The sequence below is a fragment of the Arvicola amphibius genome, chromosome 4 (assembly GCF_903992535.2).
Source record: "Arvicola amphibius chromosome 4, mArvAmp1.2, whole genome shotgun sequence".
Taxonomy (NCBI): domain Eukaryota; kingdom Metazoa; phylum Chordata; class Mammalia; order Rodentia; family Cricetidae; genus Arvicola; species Arvicola amphibius.
The window spans coordinates 128,886,429-128,909,151 of record NC_052050.1 but is presented as its reverse complement, the minus strand read 5'-3'; the positions used below and the strand labels follow the sequence as shown (position 1 = coordinate 128,909,151).

The window sequence follows — 22,723 nt, the reverse complement described above, 5'->3', positions numbered from 1 at the left end:
GTCCGAGTGTTCGTGCATGTAATGGGCAAGTTCAAAGCCAACAGATCCCACACTCACTCATTAACAGCTTTCAATATCCTACAAACACATGAGCCTGTTTTGAATGAGATGGTTGAGCCAACGAGCACAAAATATCCCAAATGGGCAACGCTGTGTGAAAGAAAGTCAAGGATTGGACCATTTATTTCCTGCTGTTGAAAAATCTAATTACAGTTTGAAGTCACTAGTAAGCATTTTGACATTCTTCTGCTGCCTTTGCTGAAGTCTCCTCTACCTCTTTCATGTAAGGGGGACATCTGTCCCACAGGGGCGGACTGTGTCATGGCAACCTGGTCTTCGCTGACGTGTTCTCCCAGTGGGCATCTTCTCCGCCTGTGAAGTCTGGTGTACTGAGGAGATCCGTCAATCAAACTAGCTCCTACTCACTCCCAGGACGCTGCCGCTCTCAGATCCTTAATGAGCCAAAGTAAGGTGCAATCAACACAGATTTTATTCAGCCATCTGTGCAGTAAAGAAACAAATATGGCTTCAGGATAATTCATTCCATCTCTCCAATCCATGATTTAATCAGCTCTCTGTAAAAACTGTTTATGAGCAGAGAAGCCCTGACTGGGGAATTCATTTGACAAAAATTCAAGACAAAGGAGGATTCCATATTTGAAACAATTTGACCACAACTCACACACGTGAACACTAAGAAATGTTCACTTTTTACTAGCAGAAGAGGTAACATTTTAGGGACAGTGGGTCAGCTCCACTTCTAAGTGCTCTATGGGTTTAAACCCATTGACTCTTCGCACAACCCCAGGAAGTTGGCACCATCGTCAGCCCTATTTCTAGAAGAGGGAACTCGGTCTGACTCAGGGCCAGCATGAGTGCCTTTCTTAAATTACCCATCTGGAAACGGTAGAAAGGCTTTGACAAAGCTGACTGGATTTCAGGTTCAACACTGTTGCTTATAATCTGGATCAATGGTGGGCAGTATGGTCCCCCTCCTCCAATTGCTGTTTGGAAACCAAACGCTAAAAATAGCTCAAATCTGGATCATGACCATTTTTTTTTTCCTGAGACTCTTTTCTGAGCTGTCTTCCCATGAAACAGAATGCACACCTACTTCTATTTATTACGAGAGAGGCACAACTGCTTGTCTGCAGGCAGGTCACTTGCTGTGCAGCTCTCAATCTAAGCAGACTAAAGGAATGTGTCTGACTTTAAGCCTGCCCAGTGCTGTCCAGGTCAGCATCATGGGCCGGTGAACAGGAGGTACCACTATCAAGAACAGCCTTCATTTAAAATTATACTGTTACATAGTCCACTGAAATTTATGGAGCAATTAGTGTGTGTTATTCCTTAACTGGGCACTTACTATTCTTCATCTGTGCTCTCTCTAAGCCATTTGTACTCAAGGGAAACATGAACAAAGCCATCACTCTTGCATACTCCTAAAGGATTTAGGCTCAGTCTACATTTTCAGCCAATTATATTTCAAATCACTGAGATAAAACTTTTTTACATACTACATAAAATACTCTTGAATCGGCTTTTCTTAAGGTACTCCTAAAATGTAACAGGGTACTTTGCTGTCCTGATAAGTCAGAGTCTATTGGAACATTTTATTAATGTTTATCTTGATTTAAAACTTTCAGTCCCTCTTTGGCCCCAATTACTGTACATTACACTTAACTTATTTCTTTAAGCTGAAGCAGTTTTTATTTTGTGTTATTTTATTATTTTTAAATTCTCCATTATTTTTGAGAATTTCATATGTGTATATAATAAAATATAATTATATTCATCTATCCCTCTTTTTCCCTTCCAATACCCTCACACCCTTCCAACTTCTGCCTTTTTTATTTTTTTGATAACCCACTAAGTCCAATTGCTACTACTCATGTGTACACGTGTGGGCGGCTCTCCACTGGAAAATCTGCCGATTACCATAGACTCAATAAAGAATGATTCTCCTGGGCCTTAGAGATGGCTCAGTGGTTACAAGCACTTGTTCTTGCAGAAGACCCAGGTTCAATTCTCAGCACCCACATGGTAGCTCACAGTCATCTATAGCTGCAGTTCCAGGAGATCATTCTTTCTGGCCTCTACTGGTATACAATGCACATATATACATGCAGGCAAAATACTCACATAAAAATAAATGAATGATCCCTCCCTGCAGTTATTGTCAGAAGCTCTTCAGTATAGGACAGGGCCTGGCTGGTTTGATCCTGTGCAGTTCTTGTACAAAGAACCATAGCTGCCGTGAGCTCGTGGCGGAATAGCCAGAAGACAGCGTATCACAGAACTCCTCCCCACTCTCGGGTTCTTACAGTATGTCTCCAGTGCTGCTCCTCGAGCCTTGGTGGTGGGAACATTAATATAGATTATTGTTTGGGCTGAGCACTGAGTCTCCTATCCTTAGCTCTTTGACAAGTTATGCACCTTTCCAGTGACCGCTGTTCTCATACCAAGGTGGAGAGCAGCCCAGGTGTGTGGGTATCAATGTGACCAGATGGAAAGCCATTTGACAGCATGACCATTTAGCAAAATTGCAATAGCAGGCTCCGCCCTAGGGCCTGTGACCTCCTCGGCCAAGGGTTTGCCACCAGGGTTACGGTACCAGAAATGAAATCCCCTCTTGTGGAACAGCTCTCTCATCCAATCAGAAAGCTGTTAGCTACCTAGAACAGTCATGATACCTTGACCTCTTGCTTGGCAGGCCTTTATTGTAGGCCCTTTCTTATTTGTTATGCTTTCCTTAGAATATTCAAGGGTAGTTTTTGGAGAGAAAGGCTATAGATTGCAGGAGACAGATTTAAAATTGAAACGAAGGGAATTTTTCTCAAGTTATTCCTTTTCTGTTTGGATAATCCTATCTTGTGGTTAATGTATCAAAATAAATGTTAAAACATTTGCTTTTAGTCCTAACATCTGTTCTCTCACTTGAGACAACGTATATAACCAAATACCTCTAAAATTAACTATGATTAAGTAAATCATTTTATTTGCAAATATTAACATACATTGACAAGAAAACGTGGATGTCTTAAAACCTATCATACTGGTTACTAGTATTATTTGGTTTACCTTTTATGAAATGATTTATAAGGCCTTAATTTGTATTCTCATAACATAGTTCCTTATCTTTTCATAGAATCAAATATTCTAAAGATGTGTTAAGATAAACTCTAAAATTATTCTTTGAGGTATTCAAGTAGAAAGATTTATTGCATCTTTGCTGTTGTAAAACGTGTTTTTGTGAAAATCTTAGGTAACAAGTTCTGGGTGCTGATGAGGTGGGAAAAGCCTGGAGGAAACTAACATATAGATAGAACTGCATTAAAATTTTACAGTCTGCTGCTATTCTGTTTGGTGTTGGCTTAACATATTCACAAAGTTCAAGTATGGTCTTGATGTAGATCAAGTATTAGAGTCAGTGGGTCTAGTGAAAGAATGCTGACATCTTTTGATGTTTTCTACAAGACAGTGCCCACAATGTCATGAGTTCCAACCTGCTGACCGTGTCTGTTATTAAAAACATTCATTTTGAAAGCAGTTGTAGAAAGTTGACTAAAACACAAACATGTTATTTTAATAAGATAATACCGTATCACTTGTAATTGTAACAAAAGGAGATTATATGTAAGACCTAGTCATCCACATAGCCAATTAACAAATGACAGTTGTCATATCTGAGAAAGCCAGTTTCTCATTACACATAAAGATAAGAGTTGGCTGTGTAAGTGTATAATACCACACTTACAGAATTCAAAGCGAAGATTACAAAGGGAGGTAGTGGTTTCAGAGTCCACTGATTTGCTCCAGGGTTAACCAGATTCATGCCAGTGATCAGAATCCCATGCTAGATCAATTAGTGCCTAATTTCACAAAGGTAAACGATGGTGTTCACTATCAACGTGTGGCAAAATTAATTCATGTGGCTACACTGTAATGACAGGGAGGTCACCAATGACAGTGTCATTTCTTTGAGACAGGATTTCTTGTAGCCCAGGCTATCCCTGAATTCACTATATAATCAAGGATGACCATGAATTTCTGTTCTCACTACATCCACCTCCCGAGTGCTGGGATTATGGACTTGTGTCATGATGCCCAGCTCACATTGACAGTTTTGGTTCTATTATGGAACATGGAACACAGGTTTGTTCTACTCTCTTTGAACTTCCCTGGCTCACGCCTCTACCACAGTAACATTTCCATAGTTACCCAAGTGCTAAAAATGACTATGTCCTTGAACTTCCTAAAGGGAAAAGAAATCTTGACTTGAGAACGTCACCATACTCATTCTTTCCCCTGTCCACCCTCCATTCCCAGAATAAGGGCCGTTCCCCCTGTAGGTTCCAACCCATGACTGCGTTTCCTGTCTCTGAATCACATTCTCCCATGGAAGGGCTCTGCTGTGACGATGGAAAACAAGATAATAAGCAAACATGTAAGAGGCAAAGGCAGTAAGAAGAGCTCTGCAGGTCAACTTCCAAAGAATAATGGAACCAAGGACGAAGGCAATGCATACGGGCATATGGGGTGGTCAGGAACGGCCTCTCTGATAACGTGGTGTAGAGGCTTGAATGAGAAATGTCCCCCATAGTCTTGACTATTTGAACACTTGATCCCCAGTGAGTGGCACCATTTGTGGAGGTTTAAGAGGTGCAATCTCCTTGGAGAAAGGATATCACTGGTCTGGACTTGGAGAGCTTAAAGTTTCGTCTACTGCCAGTATGTTATCTCTGCTTAGGGCTCATGGTTTGAAGGTGCAAGCTCTCAAGCTTGCTGCCATATGTCGCCATTTTAGTGGAATTTCGTTCCTCTGGAACCACAAGTCCAAATAAACCCTTCCTTCTCTAGCTTGCCTTGGTCACACTGAATATGAATTCTTGTGCTGAGCTCATCTTCTTGTTTTTATCTAGTCCAGGACCCCATACCCATGGAATGGTGCCATGCCCACTCAGGGTAGGCCTACCCATCTCAATTAATCTCAATCTAAAATTTCCCTCAAAGATACACCCAGAAGTTTGTTTTCATGCTGATTATAAATCTTATCGCGTTTAAACTATCATATCACTTGACCTGAAATATTAGCTCAACCTTCGAATTTCTACATATGACCCTCACTGAACTTGCAACACTAAGTATCTGCAGGAAAAGTCAAGGCCTATTAAACAATCATTGTTTTATTTAATTGTAGAACCCATTAAATTATTTTCAAGATTATGCCAGAATGTCTAATTAGCTTTACATGTGTTTATTTTCAACATAACAGAGCTATAACTCAGTTTGCATATAGAAAATATGCTTTATTTGCCCAAAGAGCCAGGTTTCTCTGAACTCCACCAGGCAACCTCACTTAGTTCTCCACGTCTCTTTTGGCACATGTCTTTGTGTCTTTGAGTATGGACAGCTGACTGGTACACGCTCAGCTTACTCTTGGTCACTCCACTAGTACACAGCTCATATGTATGAGACAAGGCTCTAACCACATGAGACCAACTATGCAGCTCATACAGGAAGCAAAGGCAAAAAAAAATCTGCCTCAGCTGTATACCGGGGTGTCCATAATGCAAATGCAGGCATCACATGGAAGGGGGCGAATTAAGTGATAATGTAGAGGAAACACAATTCATTTTGAAACTTCAGATAAATGTAGATCTAGCTGTTTCTTTCTTTTGAAGGATATGCTTTGGAGATATTCAACTGCTAATAGAACAAGTCCCTCTTGCTTACCGTGTTACAGTTGCATAAAAAAAGTTTGAATGCTTGCTTTGGAAAGCAAGGAAATTGGGGTTAGGTGGGGAGAGACAAGGTTTGGAAACATCAACGAGAACAGTAATCAAAGGTGGTGTGGAAGGTCCTTCTGTCTATATGCTGTTTTGATTGGTTAATGAATAAAGGAACTGCTTTGGGCCTATAGCAGAGCTATAACAGAGCTGGGGGGGAGGGAACTAAACGAAATGCTGGGAAAAAGAAGGCAGAGTCAGGGGATGCCATGGAGCCGCTGCCAGGGATAGACATGCTGGAACTTTGCTGGTAGGCCATGACCTCGTGGTGATATACAGATTAATAAAAATGTGTTAAATTAAGATAAAAGTTAGAGCTAATGGGCCAAGCAGTGATTTAATTAATACATAACTGTGTGGTTATTTTGGTTCTGGGCGGCTGGGACGAACAAGCAGTTCCCTGCAACACAAAGGTTTGTGTTTAGAGAAAAGTACATAAGTTTTTCTATGACTTCATTTTAAATATAGAAATGTGTGTGTGCGGATGTGTGTGTGTGGGTGTGTGTGTGTGTGTGTACATGTTATAATTTACTTATATGCTACTTTCATTTAACCACTGATAAAATGAATTCTAAAAGTAACATAGTACATTACAAGAACATGGTAAATTAGAAAAGGGAAATCACCAAACGTCACGTTAGCCCGTTCCAGAAAAATATATACCGCTTTATTATAGTTTTAGCTTCCTTTTACTGAATAATAAAGGTTGAAGGTATATCTAATTTATAAGGACTGAATAAAAACTTTTGACAAAAAAGTAAGAAAGACTCAGGTTTATATACAATCATCTCTGGCTTATATTTTAAGTGTTCATATATATATATATATATATATATATATATATATATATATATAGAAAATCTGCATGAATGAAAAAATATATATATTCATCCATCCACACATGGATAGGTATAGAAATAAATATTACAGAACCAGAAGTAATATTCAAAATTTATAACTTAGGAAATAGGACACTATAAAAGTTATAACATTAAGTTTGAATTGTGGAATGATACTGTTAAAATGTGACTCTTTGTGGCATCTTTTTTCTTTGCCTTAAAGACTTGAAGGTCACCAAAGCCACATGTTTCTTCCTCCTCCTTTTCATTAACATGACCAGGAAAGTGCTGGAAAGGAAGAAAGACAGATATGGGCATAATACAGCGAAGAAAGAATGGGTAAGATAGATAATTCCAGGAAATGCTCAAAATAGCTAAATTAGCCGCATGCCAAAGATATATGAAGTAATTTACTTTTTATAATGTTGGTTCAGCTGAATAAAATGATTTCATCTTCGAGTGTTCCGGTGATTATAACTGAAATGTGACTCACTTCCATGAGGGCTCCTCTCCCTCCTCTCTGGACAAAGTGGTCAGAATCAAGATAAATAAAAACACTAACAGCCGCAATGGCTTGCTCCGTTGACAGGGCGTGTCTTCACGTTGCAAGGGTCAGGCTATGTGCTTCCTGATTTTGTGTTTGTACCTATCTAAGATGAGATTTTATTATGGGACACCGTGTAATATATGCAAACTTACGGAAAGTCGTGTTCATTTCCTTCAGTTCCATGCATTTGTGAGGGTGCCGTGGGACAGACAGGAGGGTTCTGAGCACTCCTCAAGGGCCCGCTTTTGTGCTCTTAGCAATGGACCACAGAAGGAGCCTAAGCCACTTAAAGTGCAATGAAGAGAGACCTAGACCACCTTAAGACAAGCGATGAAAACCATCTGCTCCCACTGTTACGCACCATGGCACCTCCTACCGTGCACAGAAGACCATTTATTAGGTGTTCTTTATTCTCAAGGGGTAACCACCAATAGTATTGGCCTCCAAGTCACTGTTTATTAATTATTGTTTATTATTATTATTATTATTATTATTATTATTATTATTATTTTATTATCTTCTCCAGCCCAAGTGCTATACTATGTTTAATCTGTGCTTCCCTTATGTAAAATCAAAAGGACTAAAAATGCTTAAAGCCCCTACCCGAGCTCTACAGTCTAGAACAAAATTAAATGAAGGACTTCAGCAAACAGACATGCTCTTTCCAGAGTAAAATGGCTTTTATTTTACTTCTGAGGACACACATAGCAGAGAGGCAGTAACATCCAAAGGAAACCCCAAGTCTAAGTTTTCATGGGGTCTGAAATAAAACAGGCTCTTGCAATGTCTGGCTACTAATTAAGTGAAGAACAAATGATGCTGGACTCCAGATGGGAGATGTAGGGGAAATGGAGTCAAATTTGAGGAGGGGATTTCTCAAACCCAGAGCAGCGTGAGGAATGCGTGTGAGTCGCCTATGAATTGGAGCTTACGCAAAGCAATATAGAAACTGGGCTAACCCGGTGAGAGCCGGATCTGGCGTTGCATTGGAGGATACCGAAAGCTAGCTTCTTTGGTGAAACGCTACCATACGTGCTTAAACTACATAGAAACCTTTAAAACCATTTGCTGCCTATAAATTGATACTTGATGTGTAGGCCATTTTATGTAGTCATTAAAAGAAGACCCGGGGGACCCATTCGAGCATTATTTCCTGGGCTTAGCGCTCATCTATAATTTTGAAGGAAAACAAATTTTCTTTATAAACATTCCATACTTTATACTCCTCATGTTCTCCCCAATTTAGAAGATCCCCAATCAGTATTTTCTTGATACATGTGTCATAGGGCAGCATTAAAATATAGCCAAGTGTATAAAATTATAATTTGTGCTAAGTAATCAGTCTAATTCCAGTATTTTTTTTTTCTAAAGAAGAGGAACAAGCTGACATTTTTGTGTCACAGACTTTGGTAATTGTTTCCAAAACCTAGCAAAACAGTCACCCACCCACCCACACACACAAAATAGCTTCCAATGCCACTGGGCTCCCTGTGCCGCTGTGATTTAGAATGTGTTGGCATGGGTGACTCTGCCAGTTAGAAAATGCGATGAAAATATTGTCAAAAATGCAACGTGCTTTGATGTTCTGGCCCTGTTTCCTCAAAATCAGCAGTCTTTGCGCTTTAAATGGGAGCTGTACAAAGACTCTGGCATTTGGAACGGTAAACTGTGTTGTGATTTATTAGTTTCAGGGGACTTCTCTGCTGTCAACTCTAACAGAAGACCAAGTAAACGAATAATTCCTGTCACTCCCAATATCCCTCCTGCTTTTACAAGGTTATGATAATTTATGGGCTGACGTTTGTTCCTTTTTTAAGTGTGGATTTGTGAAATGGATATTTTCTTAGACATCAGTTCTCAAGTTGAGAACCCCAGTGGACAGATAGACACTTGAGATAATATGGAAAGACATATGGCAGACCTTATTTCTGGAGCTAAGTTGGCAGCTAAAGATAGCCTAACTGCTGTAGGCTTCCATTAATGTATGTCCCTCTAATCCTGGTCCTATCAGAAATATGAATCTTTTAATGATCTTCTTCTTGTGAATTTTAATATGTGAACAAATCATTGGCTTCCAGTTAGACTCTGTTTGGAATCTGCAACCAGGGCAATCAGCTTAGTGGTCAGCATGTAAACCTTCAGTGGATGTCTGTTGACTACTTACCTTCCTAGAGTTAGTGTATTTCAGATGATGAAAGTCCTGGGATTTTGTGTTTTAAAACAAGTCTTCCATTGTATAAGTTAAATTATATTGGCTTGGATTTCTAGATTTTATCAGAATGTGGATGTGTGTGAGGGGATGCAAATAGAGAGAAGATCTAAAGCAGGGGACAACAGAAGATAAAGGAATGCATGTGTCATGAGAGAAGATTCAGGGCTGTCGAGGAAGTGACAAGGGACCGAGAGTAGAGAAGAGAGACCGGAAAGGGTGGTAGGGGATGTGAATAAGAACAAAATAATAGATATGTCTGAAAATGTCATGGTGAAACTCATTTCTTTGTGTTCTAATCAAGGAATTAATTTAAAAAGTCAGACACATACACGTGGTTGTTTTGTTTTGGTTTGGCCTTTGGCCCACATTAACAGGACACCTATTTAGTAATAAGATACAAAAAAATTAGATTAAGAGCATGTACCTGAAAGCTACCTAAAATATGAGTTGTTTGATTCTGCCCCTGATTGTATGTGTGAGTGCACGTTTGTCTGTACATGCATGTATGTGTGCATGTGTGTATGTATGTGTATGTGTGTGCACTGTGTGCATGAGTTTGTGTGTGCATGTATGTATATTTGTGAAGTTGCGCTTCTGTAAAAAATAATTAACTTTTTGTATTTTTTACTTCCTCACCAATAAGTGACGTTGACTTTTGCCATAATCAAGAAGTACAGATAGCCAACATGTTAATGATAAAAGAATAAATTAGAAATTATCTAGTTATTACTGAAAAGCAATTGTTCTCCTCAGACATACTGGCATAGAATTAGTATGAGCATGCATGATCCTGATGGATTTTGGGTTTCCATTACTCATGGCTTTGAGGAAACACTTGTATTTTCATTAGGAAAGGAAATGATGAGATTGATGATTAGCAAGTTATCGCAAATTTCCAGACAGACACCCTTTCTCTCAATGAACCTGGAATAGAGCAGTACAATATACAATAGTCTCTGGATGCTGTGGCAGATGAGTCCACACCTCAGTGACTCTTCCCTGAAGATGCAGCCACCTAGTTCCAGATGGGATGAGTTCATGGCCTAGTGTGTTTTGGAAGCTCAGAAGAGAGCTTTCAAGCATTTCCAAGAGTTATGAACATCAGGGTTTAAAGAAATAGTTTAGAGATTTTGTAAACAGAGGGGGCAGGGATAAATAACTAACCAAGATGAGAGCAAATAATATCTAGTTGTACAAATTAAAATATGCCAAGCATCTTTTTTAGAAATTTCTAACCATTACTCCTTAACAACTGTGTAAGTAAGTACGGAGTTTTGTGAGTCTTTATTCAAATAAGCCTCTCTGTTCTCCAGGGTACAACTTAAGGAAAAATTTGTATGTTTTTCTTGCCTATTTTTGGTGGACTGAGTGACAGACAGCTTAGCTTTAAATAGTGGCAAGGTATGAAAGACTATTTTAGGTATAAACAGTGAAGCATGCTGGGAACTCATGAACTGGCTAAGGATTGGAAGTTTGATTGTTTGGGTTGACATTTTTCTGTACAAAAGAGCAATAAGAGCAAAATCCCATTTTGCTCCAGTACACAGAAATCTGAAAGCACTTGGTTCTAGCGTGGACCTATTGGCATTCTTTCAAGTGAAGATTGGCAGCTAGACTTCTAAGAACCCAGTATTAGGGGACAGTCACATCTGGATGTCATAATTCTTAAGCTTGGTGACACCCCTAAGGAAACCCTGAAGTTTCTAATTGTGTTTGTTATCTATAGAACTCCTTGTCAGTACACACCACAAACTTGGGTTATTTGAGATCGTGAACCCAAAGGTCCACCCGCCTGAAATGTCTGGCGTTAAAAGGCAATCTGAGCATCTGCCAATAGTATTCCTCACAGCTGCTAACACTTGACTGACAGCTCACCACAGTGTTTCCACCCTGTCGCCAGTGGCCTCGCCATCTCCCCGCCAGCATTCTCTGAAGACCTTCACAGCCTGCTCAGACTTGCCTTCCGACCAGGATGTCATGTGCACAAATAAAGATGCTTTCCAACATGACTCGAGTGGGCCCAACTTTCCAGCACAGTTAGGACTGTGATCTTTATTTATATAAAAAAATCCACGGTTGATTTATACATTGACTTAATTACATTTTAAAACAATCATGTTACACTAAGCCCACAGTCTATTAAATCCTCTAGGCTTATCTCATATGGGTCTTGAGAAGGCAGTCCTTTCTGTCAAATCATAGTTGCTTCAGCCTTTACTCTTACTGAAAGTCAATGTTGTCACAATTATTTGTCGTCTCTCATGTGTACGCCCTCTGCAGAACAGGTATGCCCCCTTTTCTCTCTCTTCGAAGTAAAGATGCTGAAATCTCACACAGTCAGAAAAGAGGAACTCCTTCAAATGCGTGCTTCTTCCCCTAGTCTCCTTCTGAACACTTGGCACACAGGGATGTCATACCAGACTCTTGATTCTAGAGAAGCACCCTTGCACTCCAAAGGGTAGTGTCGCACTGTGATAATAGCGTGACATTTCTGATGCCAGAGATAAGTCACTCTGACAATGAAAATGCAAGACATCTGTCTTTATTGCACATTTTCATAGAGCCAGAAGGACGCTACACTAAACAGTCAAAAAACCATCAGAAATATATTTTAATAAATTTCATATATCTTCACACATTTTCCCCCTCTGCTCTTGATCCATTGTTTCCCCCTTAGTTTTTCTAGAATGAGCCAATTTACCAAATGTAAAATGTACACAACGAGACTGACTATAGTTTCATTCTAGATAAACTTAGTAAGAAATACACCCTTGAACCGTGAAGACTAATCGAGCAGGTTAATTTTGTACTATCCCTTTGTCAAAATTCCAATTTCGGGTAACAGGCGAAGTTTTGCCACAGCGTCTCCGAGACATATTTATAATAATACCAGAACTGGACAATAAGCCTTGTCATTGCCAAGTTGCACAAATGTTTTCACAGGTGCTCAGCAAACAGGTGCCTTAAATCAGAGGAAACTCGTGACTTTAACAGTCAATTAGCAATACACGGGGTTCTTTTACAGTCAGAACTTGGTAACATGGCCTTGCCATGGAGGTACTTCAGAAGACGCATTCCTTTTACATTTCTGGGGTTTTCATAGAAAAAGTAGCCGTAGCCATGGGCCTGGATTTAGAAAATCAGAATAATGCTTTCCATATGGGTTTACACAGTAGCTGGGAAGCAGGAGTCCGTCACAAGCGGCCATTACTCCTTCCCGGTCTTAGAAGGATAAGCCTGTGGTTCCGTGCTAACCATCCCTGTTTTATTTCACAACAAATGTAGTTCTCCATCTCACATCCTCACAGGTTCTTCTTTCTCTTGCCGGTCAAAGTTCAGTATTGCATTAAGGCTCTGCCGTGAGGCTTAGGAGGTCTTAGTCTTGATTTCTAACATCCCTTCAGGATGCCTTGAAGAAGGATGCATGGTCTTTATATTCTTTATTAAGACTCCAACGAGCTGAGCTGCCTCTCGAGTGTCAACTTGTTGCTCTGTCATCTTGGGAAAAAAAAAAACATTTTTAATCCTCATATATCTATCATCAGAAATCTGTTTTCTTACAGGACTGGAATTTAAAAAATTATATATATCAAGCCATAAATCTCCATTCCTACTAAAGCATTTAATGTTTGTCCCAGTTTATGTCCTAATGTCTGAAACATGGAAAACTAAATTAGCCAAATGAAATATTTTTTAATGTCAGAGTATTTGTGTTATCAATATATAAAAACCAGAATAAAAAAAATATAAAGCTTCATTGTAGAGGGAAATTCTACCAAGCACACAGTTTTGAAAATGAGTTCTTGTAAAGGATCAAAGATGCTCCACTCCCCTCAAGATAGGAATAGGTGCTCCTTGCATGGCGACAGAAAGAGAAGCTAGAACTCTTTGATCTGTCACAAATTCATTACGTTGCATTTTATAAGCATCTCTTTCCTGCAGACATCATCTAGGATTCGAAACAGCAAAGGGAAAGACATTTTCAAGGATAAGCTTTGCAACCTTTTTACTGTCGCTCTCTTTGGCGTTCGTGATCTGACTGTAGTTAAGCGGGGGAGTGCTTGCTCCAAATGTTTCCTGAAGTTTGTCTTATCGTATTCATGACAGTGTTTTAAAAATCCTAGATAAATGCAAGCTCTATTAAGAAGAGTTCTCCCCCCAGATATCAGAAATCCTTCTCAGTCCAGCATGCTGCAAAGTTGGGGTGGGATAACTGGGGATGGAAGAAAGCATACAGATGAACTAATAAGCCATAGAGTTGGGGTGCGGTCACTGGAAGATGGGAGAATGCGTACACCAGGCTGGCCTTGAATTCACAGTGATCTGCTTCCCAAATGCTAGGAGTAAAGGCATGAGCCACCACCACGCTGCTTAGGTTATTCTCCTGGGACATAATCAAGGACTTTAGGATAAATTATATGGTGGTAAATGGGATGTGTGCTACTCACCTGTCAGTGGGGGAAGGGTCAACTTGAATTGCTGCAGCTGTTGAAGATGATCATGAGCTCAGTATCCATTGTATCCGTGATTCAAGGTAGACCTACTCTGAATCCAGTCCATCTTGGCCCCATGTCTTCTCTGATTTAGAATGTTTTCTGTGACCAATAACACAGTGTCACAGAATGGCAAAGTTGAAAAGAACAGTGCTTATCTTAACTTGTATTTCAGGTGTAAGGAAACCATCTTAGAGCATCATATGGCAAGAGACAGAGTAGGTGCATTGTTTCTAAAACTTTGGATCTGTTTCCTTCTCCTTCCGAAGCCATCAGGATTCAATTGCGTAGGCTCTATCTTTATCTGATTCTAATCACTTCACAAAGACCCACCTCTAAATACCATAGTAAAAGTTTCTGCCGTTTAATAACTGACGGTGATTAAAACTCACATCTGAAGCTCTAGGAGGCACAAACTATATTTCATATACATCCACAGCACCATCCTTCCAACACTGCTTAGCTCACTGTCACTCTGTTGTGGGACTATTCTAATTCACTGTATATAATCGTTTTGTGCCTGACTCATCTTCATTTTCATAAAGAATCCATTTGATTTTTGACTCTGCAGCATAATCCCATGTAGTTTTCCTGGTACCATACTGTTAAATTGAATGACTATTTTAGTGAAAAAAAATGTGCAATTCAGGCACTTAGAGGTATATTTTAATTATCTGTAAGGATTATAAAAGTAATTGTCATTGGGGAGGTAGGATGCTAGAGCAATATTCATGTGACCATACACAATAAATATAACATTCATTTAGAGTGTTGTGCTGACTTCATGTTTGTGTAGGGTGCATATACTTCTATAAGCATGTGTGCACATGTGTGTACCGGTGGGTTATGCACATCTGCCTATGGAGACCAAAGGTTAATGTTGACATCTTCTTCAGTGACCCTCAGCCTTAATTTTTAGGACAGTTTCTCACTGAATCTAGATTCCATCAGTAGGCAAGGCTAACTAGCCAGGGAGCCTCAGCGTTCACTGGGGTGTCATTGCACACAGCCTTACTACGGGTGCCAGGGATCCACACTCAGGTGTGCAAATGCTTGTGCAGCAAAGAGTTTACCAACAGAGCCATCTCCTCAATCCCTATGACGGACTTTGAAGCATGGGGAAAATACCAGACAGTCTTACCTGTCTGGTAAAGATTTCTTTCTTTATCATGGCTTTAGGGAAAAATGCTGTTTTGGAAAATCTGTAAGTGTTTTAAGTAGTTTGCATGGTAACATCCCCAAAAGAATAATTACAGAATTCCTTCAACCCATGATCTTTTTTCAAATGTTTTCCCCCAGATACCATGCAATTTAATATGATATATGTTCATATAAGAATCATCAGTGGCTCTATGACCTTTTGTTTCTTTAGTTCTTGTAGTTACTTCTCTTCATTCCTAAATAATGATGTTGAATGCATTGACCCCTCCACTGTACTGCCTAATTTGCCTTCTCCTGTGAGCCCATCCTCAAGGTTCATTAGCTCAGTAATAGTGGGTGGTAGCATTCCTATGCCCGGGACATCTTGCCCATATATCTACAGTGATGAGTTCTGTACCGCCCACTTGAAGACAGAGGAGTTGATGTCTCATATGTGGGGAACAATTTGGAGGACGCATTCAGAAAGGGATTTGAGGTGTATTTTTGTTCTCAAAACCCAGGGAGCATAAAGAATAAAATGAACTGATTGGCATTTTCGTGTAAACATTTCAAAGCAGCATGTTGACATATTCTCACGGTTAAGTGACGTTAAATGTCAACCTGAACTAAGCCATTTGGCTGCAATTGAGAACTGAACTGATTTGGCAATTTTGAATACTTCTTATCTCACCACAGACAGAGAGAGAAAGGGAAATGCATTGATCACTTAGGGTATTTTAACCAGAAAGGGTGGTACAATAGAGGCCATTTCAAAGCACACATAAAATTCAAGTTGGAATCTGCTGTAGATCCTTAGCACACCATATCCTCCTCATATTTAAAATACATCTCTAAGCAATCTAGCATCCACAGTGTTTTCCAGTGTGTAGACAATCCATGTACTTACATCTAAATAATATGTAAACCACTGATATATTCCTTTAGAATAGCTATATCAATTTGAGTGGTTAAAATTAATCCATGGAAAAAAATTAGATCCGTGCCTCACCTTAAATTTCTGCTTATTTGACTCTCTCCCTTGACCTATGACCTTGATGGTCACACTCAGCTCTGCCAAAATCACATGACTTTCACAGAATTCTTGGATAAAATTGGAGGAAAGATGCTGCTTCTGCTGTTCTTCAGAGTGCATGACTGGTTGTGATGATAAATAATAAACTGAAGCATAATTATACATCTGTGACCACAGTTGCATGGATATGTGGTCAAACCTCTTAGGATAGACCCCCCAATCAGAAGAAATATTGCACAGTCTATCCTTCCATGCATGTTGAAAACAAAGGCCCCTCTGCTCCACAAAACAGCAATGAGGTATCGGTAATGGAAAGACAGTCGGTACAATTAAAAGATTTCAGCATGATATCATGTCATTGCTGAAGCATCAACCAACAATACAATCCATTGTCATACAAATACTGGAGATCTCTAAGTGAACCAAACTTATTGCCATGCATATCTTGAATTGGTATAATGTTGCCCTTTCTATCAACTTTGTAAAGAACTGATTTAAGTAAATATGATCCTGCACAATCTATGAAAAATGATTTTGACCCGTTAATGCACTAGGGTCTTTATTCTCTGGACTTGCCTACTTTGGGTAAATGATTTATATTTTATGGTCCATTGTCATAGCTTTGGCCCTGGTTCAATTCCAATTTAAGAAAATACTTGAAGTGCTGTCTTCTAGCAGCATGCAAACACTCCAAGAATGTGATGCCTTCCAGAATAATCTATGCTCGTTATGCAAGTGCAGTCAGAGACAATTCTTTTCAGAACAGAACAAAAGAGATTGGATTCTCTGTAGCTTAAATTGCTTCAAGAGTTCTCAGTGGTGGAATTGTTCATGTCTTTTGTGCAAACAAGGGAGACCGGATTGTGCATTTTTATTAGTCACCCAAGAAGCCTTCGGGTTTCAGGTTATTTTTAAGCATGCAAATACCAGGGCTCGTCTTTAAGAACCTCAAAAATGTCTTCCCTGATTAGGAAGTTAGTCATTTAACGTTTTGACAACTAAAACAATATAATGTTTAAAAAGCTAACAAATTACCTTAGAAGTAACAGGATACATCACTTTAAAATGGAGCAGCCCAGGGGTTTGTGGCGCCTTCTTTTGTTCTACTTAATCCTCCCTTGCTGTCTGAGAGTCCAATGTTTTGCAAATATCTGCATTGAATTCTAATAATACATGTTGGTGTTAATTCTCTGTTCAGTGAAGAAATATTATTTCAGACATTAGCGATTTTATGATCTGAGAATCAGCCTACCTTCCACAGTCAGTATCATTCTGGTGTGAACACTGCCTTCCTCATCCCCCTTTAAAACCTGATTCAGTCTTCAGCACAATATACTACCTAGTTCCAGAAGGCACAGTGAGGTCAACTTTGGGAAATGTCCTTACAATCCTCCTGTTCTGGGATTGTTTACCCCTTCTTGTTTTAGAAGCTGCTTCAGCCATGGTCACAGACATCCCCTGAGGCAACTTTTCCATTTACTTTGTCCATGTAAGGGGAACAAATTGAAAGTTTTGCTACTGAGAGATTAAAATAAATACGTTGAGAGGAACATTCTCAAAGCTCCTGAACGGAGCACTGCCTTTTTCCTTGGGTCCATTGGCATCCCTACCCTACATGTTAAGGCTGCCAAGTCCAGTGTTTAGAAACATGCCAGAGTTTAGAAACAAGGTTAAAAAACAGCCAGAAAAGAGCTTCTTTGCTTATATACATTGAAAACTAAAAGGTAAAATACGATAAAATGACTTCTTAAAAGTGCATCACTATGAAAAGTGACCCACATGTGTAAGGGAATGACTTCAAGATACCAGAATATGTTTTTGAAATACTGGAAAATTATACATAACAGTGAATTCTTTGTAGGGTTAAAGAAAAATCAATCACATGGGCATTTATTTAGGAAAAAAAACTCCCTTTGTGTGCTAAGTTTGAATCATGAGGTTAGGCATCAAAATTAAACATCTGAAAATGAAATTTTAGGTTGTGAATATAATTCACTGGGTAGAACACATGCTAGGTTTGCATGAGGCTGGGTTTAGTCTACAGCAAAGAAAGAAATAAAATCAGACAGAAAGGAAGGAAGGTCTCTACTTTCAACCATTAGTGACCACCATTAAATAAAAATAGAGCTTTATTATCATAAGACAAAAAGATTAATGATAATGTGGTATTAACTTGTAAGTCAGCAGTTCCTACCTGTGGGTCACAACCCCTTCGGAGGTTCAATGATTCCTTCCCAGGGGTCATCTAAGACCATCAGAAAACAGATATTTAGGTTACGATTTGTAACGGCAGCAAAATTAGTTATGAAGTATGAAGTAGCAATGGAAATAAATTTTATGGTTGAGGGTCACCACAACCTGAGGAACTGTATCAGAGAGTCGCAGCACAGGGAAGGTTGAGAACCACTGTCTTAGGTACACCGAAACCAAAACTGTGTCCACAGCCTTCTGTTCCATGGTTTAGTATGTCAATTCTACATCACCTCTTTTTTTCCTTCCTTACAGGAAAACTGAAGACTTTAATAGCAAACCCTTGCAGGTGAAAATGAATACAGGTATGCTATTTGTTCTTTAGCTCATTAGCTTTGCTCTTCAAGCCACCTTGGTCCTACATTAGCATAGCACTATATTAATTGTAAATGAGTTTCTGAGTATAGGACAAATTACTTTGCTTTATCATCGTGTTCCAATCTCATAGCCCAAAGCTCAATTTTTTGTTACCTGCCATTGCTGATCTTTTATTGTATATTTTATTTGTGTATGTATGTGTTCATGTAACAGGTAAACATGTATACAGGTAGGTGTGTGTGTGTGTGTGTGTAGAGACCACAGGTTAACCTTCAGTATCATGCCTTGTTTAGTAATCCACTTTGATTTTGAGGCAGGGTCTCTCATTTGACCTGGAACTCTGGGATTAGACTTAGGCTAGCTGTCCTGTGAGTCCCAGGTATCCCCCTGTCTCTGCATCTCCAGTAATTACTGGAACTATCAGGCTCATGCCACTGTGGCCAGCTTTTTAAATCTAAATTCTGAGGACCAAACTGAAACTTTCATACTTGAACGACAAACACTTTACCAACTGAGCGCTTACCTCAGCCCTTTTTGGTTCCCGTTTTTTTTTTTTTGTTTGTTTGTTTGTTTTGGTTTGTTTTAGTTTGTTTGTTTCAATTAGCTCTTCAAGCTGCTTGAAATTGTATTTATACACTTAAGATCTCTTACTTAATGTTAGGCCCAAAGGCAAGTTGCTCTGGTGAACAGTATTTAAACCTTCCATTTTATAAACTGTTTATATTGACAAAAGTCAGGAGATAGAATTCTAAAACCTCATACAAAATGAGTCTGATTCTTTATTATCATGATACTCAGAAAGCCATCAGCATGTCATTTTTAGACTTGCACACAGTATCCTTAAATATTTTAACACAAATGCCCCTGAACCCTGTGTTGGATGCTTTTTAATGGTAAAATGGTTTGTGTAAATGTCTGGTAACTATATAAACCATCACTTTGGTCCCACAGTAGAACTATTTTGCTGGTAACTTCATCCTCATTATCAAGAGTCTCATATGCAGCATGCTCGCACGCAGTTAGTAAAGAAGACAAGTTTCTCACTGAAACCCTGTGGCTGTGGCACAGCTCATGCTGGAGAGCTGTTTTAGCAGGCCGCCCACTAGCAGAGCAAAAAGGAAGCCCAGACCCATCAAGCTTCTTGCAGCAAAGTGTCTAGAAGAAGGATTAACAACTGGTTGGTTAGAGCCAGTATTTAATCCCTAGATCCAGTGTGGAGACACAGGCCAGGTCCACTCCCTATGGCATCCTCTGAGCTGAAACCTGCTCAAACTGACCTCAGAGAACACTGCCCGTTGGCTCCCAAGGGCTGAGCCCACATGTAGATAATGTTGGGACTAGTGACCAAGACAGAGTGTTTGGAGAAAGAACTGATGAACTCTCAGAGAGCCAAGCAGAGGCATTTTTACAGGTGGAGATGGACTTGCCTTCTTCAGTCTTCTCTGCCTAGTGATGGCTATCATTTCATAATGCATATACAATGTAAAATGGACCGTGATGAACCCTGCTGTGCAACCACAGAGTCACTCCAGCAGAGAGGTCACATTAAGGGGCTGGGCTTACTCATTATTTCAGAGATATCTCCTCTGAAGATGTAAGTTCTGCACGGCTCCCCAAAACAGGATTTCCCATTATGAGAAATATGCATATATGATTATAATAAACATACTGTACTTATATATAATCTATTCAACAGTTGGTCTTCCCATTCCCATAGCTGAATCCTAATAACAAAGTAGGCACAGAGAAACTGGAAGATTGTTTAACTCTCTGGTATCTGAACCAAGTTGCTGCTGAGCAGCCCAAATAGAAACCTGTATAACAGCCTTTCATTTATACAGAGTGATCTTGACTCTAGACGGGTGGGCATGGACGTGCATAAGATTGGGTTGCTTACGGAAACATGCAAATTTAGATATAAGTTGAAACCCTTGACTTGTAGTTACGATGTTGCAGTGAAAACATGCTACTTTAAAAAAAAAAAGTACAGCCGGGCGGTGGTGGCGCACGCCTTTAATCCCAGCACTCGGGAGGCAGAGGCAGGCGGATCTCTGTGAGTTCGAGGCCAACCTTGGCTACAAGAGCTAGCTCCGGGACAGTCTCCAAAAGCTACAGAAGAAACCCTGTCTCGAAAAACCAAAAAAAAAAAAAAAAAAAAAAAAAAAAAGTACAGACAACAAATATTTCGATAGAAGATGGGTATAGATTGCTTTCAGGTACAAATTGCTTTAGGAAATAAATTATTGTCACTGTTTTCACAAAATTAAGGAATAATTGATTCCCGAGTAACAAATAAAATTGGCTCGCCTTACTATCCATTATTAATGATATTTAATCTTTCTTAAAAACTCTATACCCCAGGTCTGAGGCAGTGACTCAGTTGGGTAAACTGCTTGCTGCTCCGCTAAAATCCCAAACACCCAGCATGTCAGTGCTGGGAGGCAGCAGGAGGAGGGTCCTGGGGTTCCCTAATCATCATCAGTGGGCTCCATGCTCAGTGAAAGATCCTGCCTCTAAGATTGAGAGAGAAGCAAGGGTTCCCTTAGCCTTGACTCCTGACATCCAGAAGCACCCACATGGACAGTTCACACCAATAAGCAAGAAATCCTACTTGTTAGTCACTAAGGTCTAAAAATGATCTTATGTCTAATCTTTACTTTTAATCAGCTACATAACAAGCAATCCAAGGACTAAGTTTCATCTTAGAATGTCTACACTATGACCTATTACTTTCTAATGCATATCATATGATAGAATTCACTATCATTCAAAGGGGGAAAGATAATTCATGGACTATGGTTTACCCATCTAAGCATTATTATCTAGAAGTGGAAACAGCAATTTGGAGTAAGAGTACCCAACCAGGCTGGGGTTCATAGATGACTATAAAACCAGCACTTGGTTGCTTTGGGATGAGCTATGTGTCAGAGACAGCATCCTGATATTGAGTCCCTAAAAAATCTTCAAAATAAATATATAAGTAGAAACAGAATATTAATTTCTAGTGGTTTCTTTGTTCTATAATTTCAAAACCTCAGCTTTTAAAATATAAGACCTTTACTAAGTGTTAGCAAGCAAAAGGTCTCCATTTACTGAGCCTAAAGATTTCCATACTTTTTTATCTCACAGTGATAGTAGTGTCTGAGTATTTTTTTTTTGTTTTCATGTTGCTTAGAAGCCTAAATGAAGTATCTAATAATTCTATTTATTAAGTAGTTTGGTGAAAACTATATAATAAGCATTTATGTCCTACCAATTTAAAAGTCACTTGTCAAAATAATACATGTGAATTAAAAGAGAAACAGTAATTTACTTTCAGTGTACCCACAATTATTTAGTGGTATGTGTGTGCCTGTCACACACTGAGACTTCAGACCAGGAAATGAAATTGGATATAACTTCTCTTGCTCACTGATCCAAAATGACTTTCCTAGGGCACTTGCTCTTTAAGAGAGCAACCCTCCACTGTCTAGCTCTTAGAAATACAATGTGATCAAAATATAATGTAACCTCTCATACTGAAACTCTGAACTACTTCAGTCTAATGTTTCCTAAAGTACCCCACTGTATGCACAAAATTCTCCAGCATTCTCCGACAGCCTTTTGGATTCATGGAGATGGTGCAGGGTATCTCAGCACACCTTGTGAACAGGCTGAGCTTGAACCATGTCCCTCGCTCTGCTTGTTCTGAGATGTTATCTTTTCAGACACTGAGAGAGAAAATCCTGCTAAAGGTGACGTCACTTTGTACTTTCAATGCCCTTGACTACCTGGTCATTTTAGACCTAGTGACTAGATCTTGTGTCCTATGTGATGCCCCGTCAGACACGTCTTTAGCAAACTGAAAATAGGTATTGGTGTTCTGTTGAAGGTATCTTCAGCTGTAATTTTCTACCATTTGTGTCTTTTCTACTGGTTCCTAGCTATAGATTTTTAGTTATTCTTTCAGATTATTTGCATTTTCTGTTTCAACTCAGGTTTCCTGTTTAATGATTTTTTTTGTTTAAAAACTTATAATTTTAAGTCAGGTTTTATATTAGAAAAGTTACACCAATTTTGTGGGGTATTGACCTCACTCTTTTATGATTTTTACCAGTAATTA

The 22,723-nt window shown here is 39.3% G+C and overlaps 1 protein-coding gene across 11 annotated transcripts in view; it reads left to right on the top strand.

Annotated features, from left to right (window-relative positions):
• Sorbs2 (sorbin and SH3 domain containing 2) overlaps positions 1-22,723 on the top strand; it is a 159,476-nt gene that overhangs the window by 49,269 nt on the left and 87,484 nt on the right. For all 11 annotated transcript variants that reach the window (XM_042054838.1, XM_038325267.2, XM_038325265.2 and 8 more), the window contains one exon: positions 18,559-18,608. In XM_042054838.1, the coding sequence (XP_041910772.1) occupies positions 18,599-18,608 (10 nt within the window). In that variant the 5' untranslated portion in view covers positions 18,559-18,598. The remainder of the gene's footprint in view (positions 1-18,558; positions 18,609-22,723) is intronic.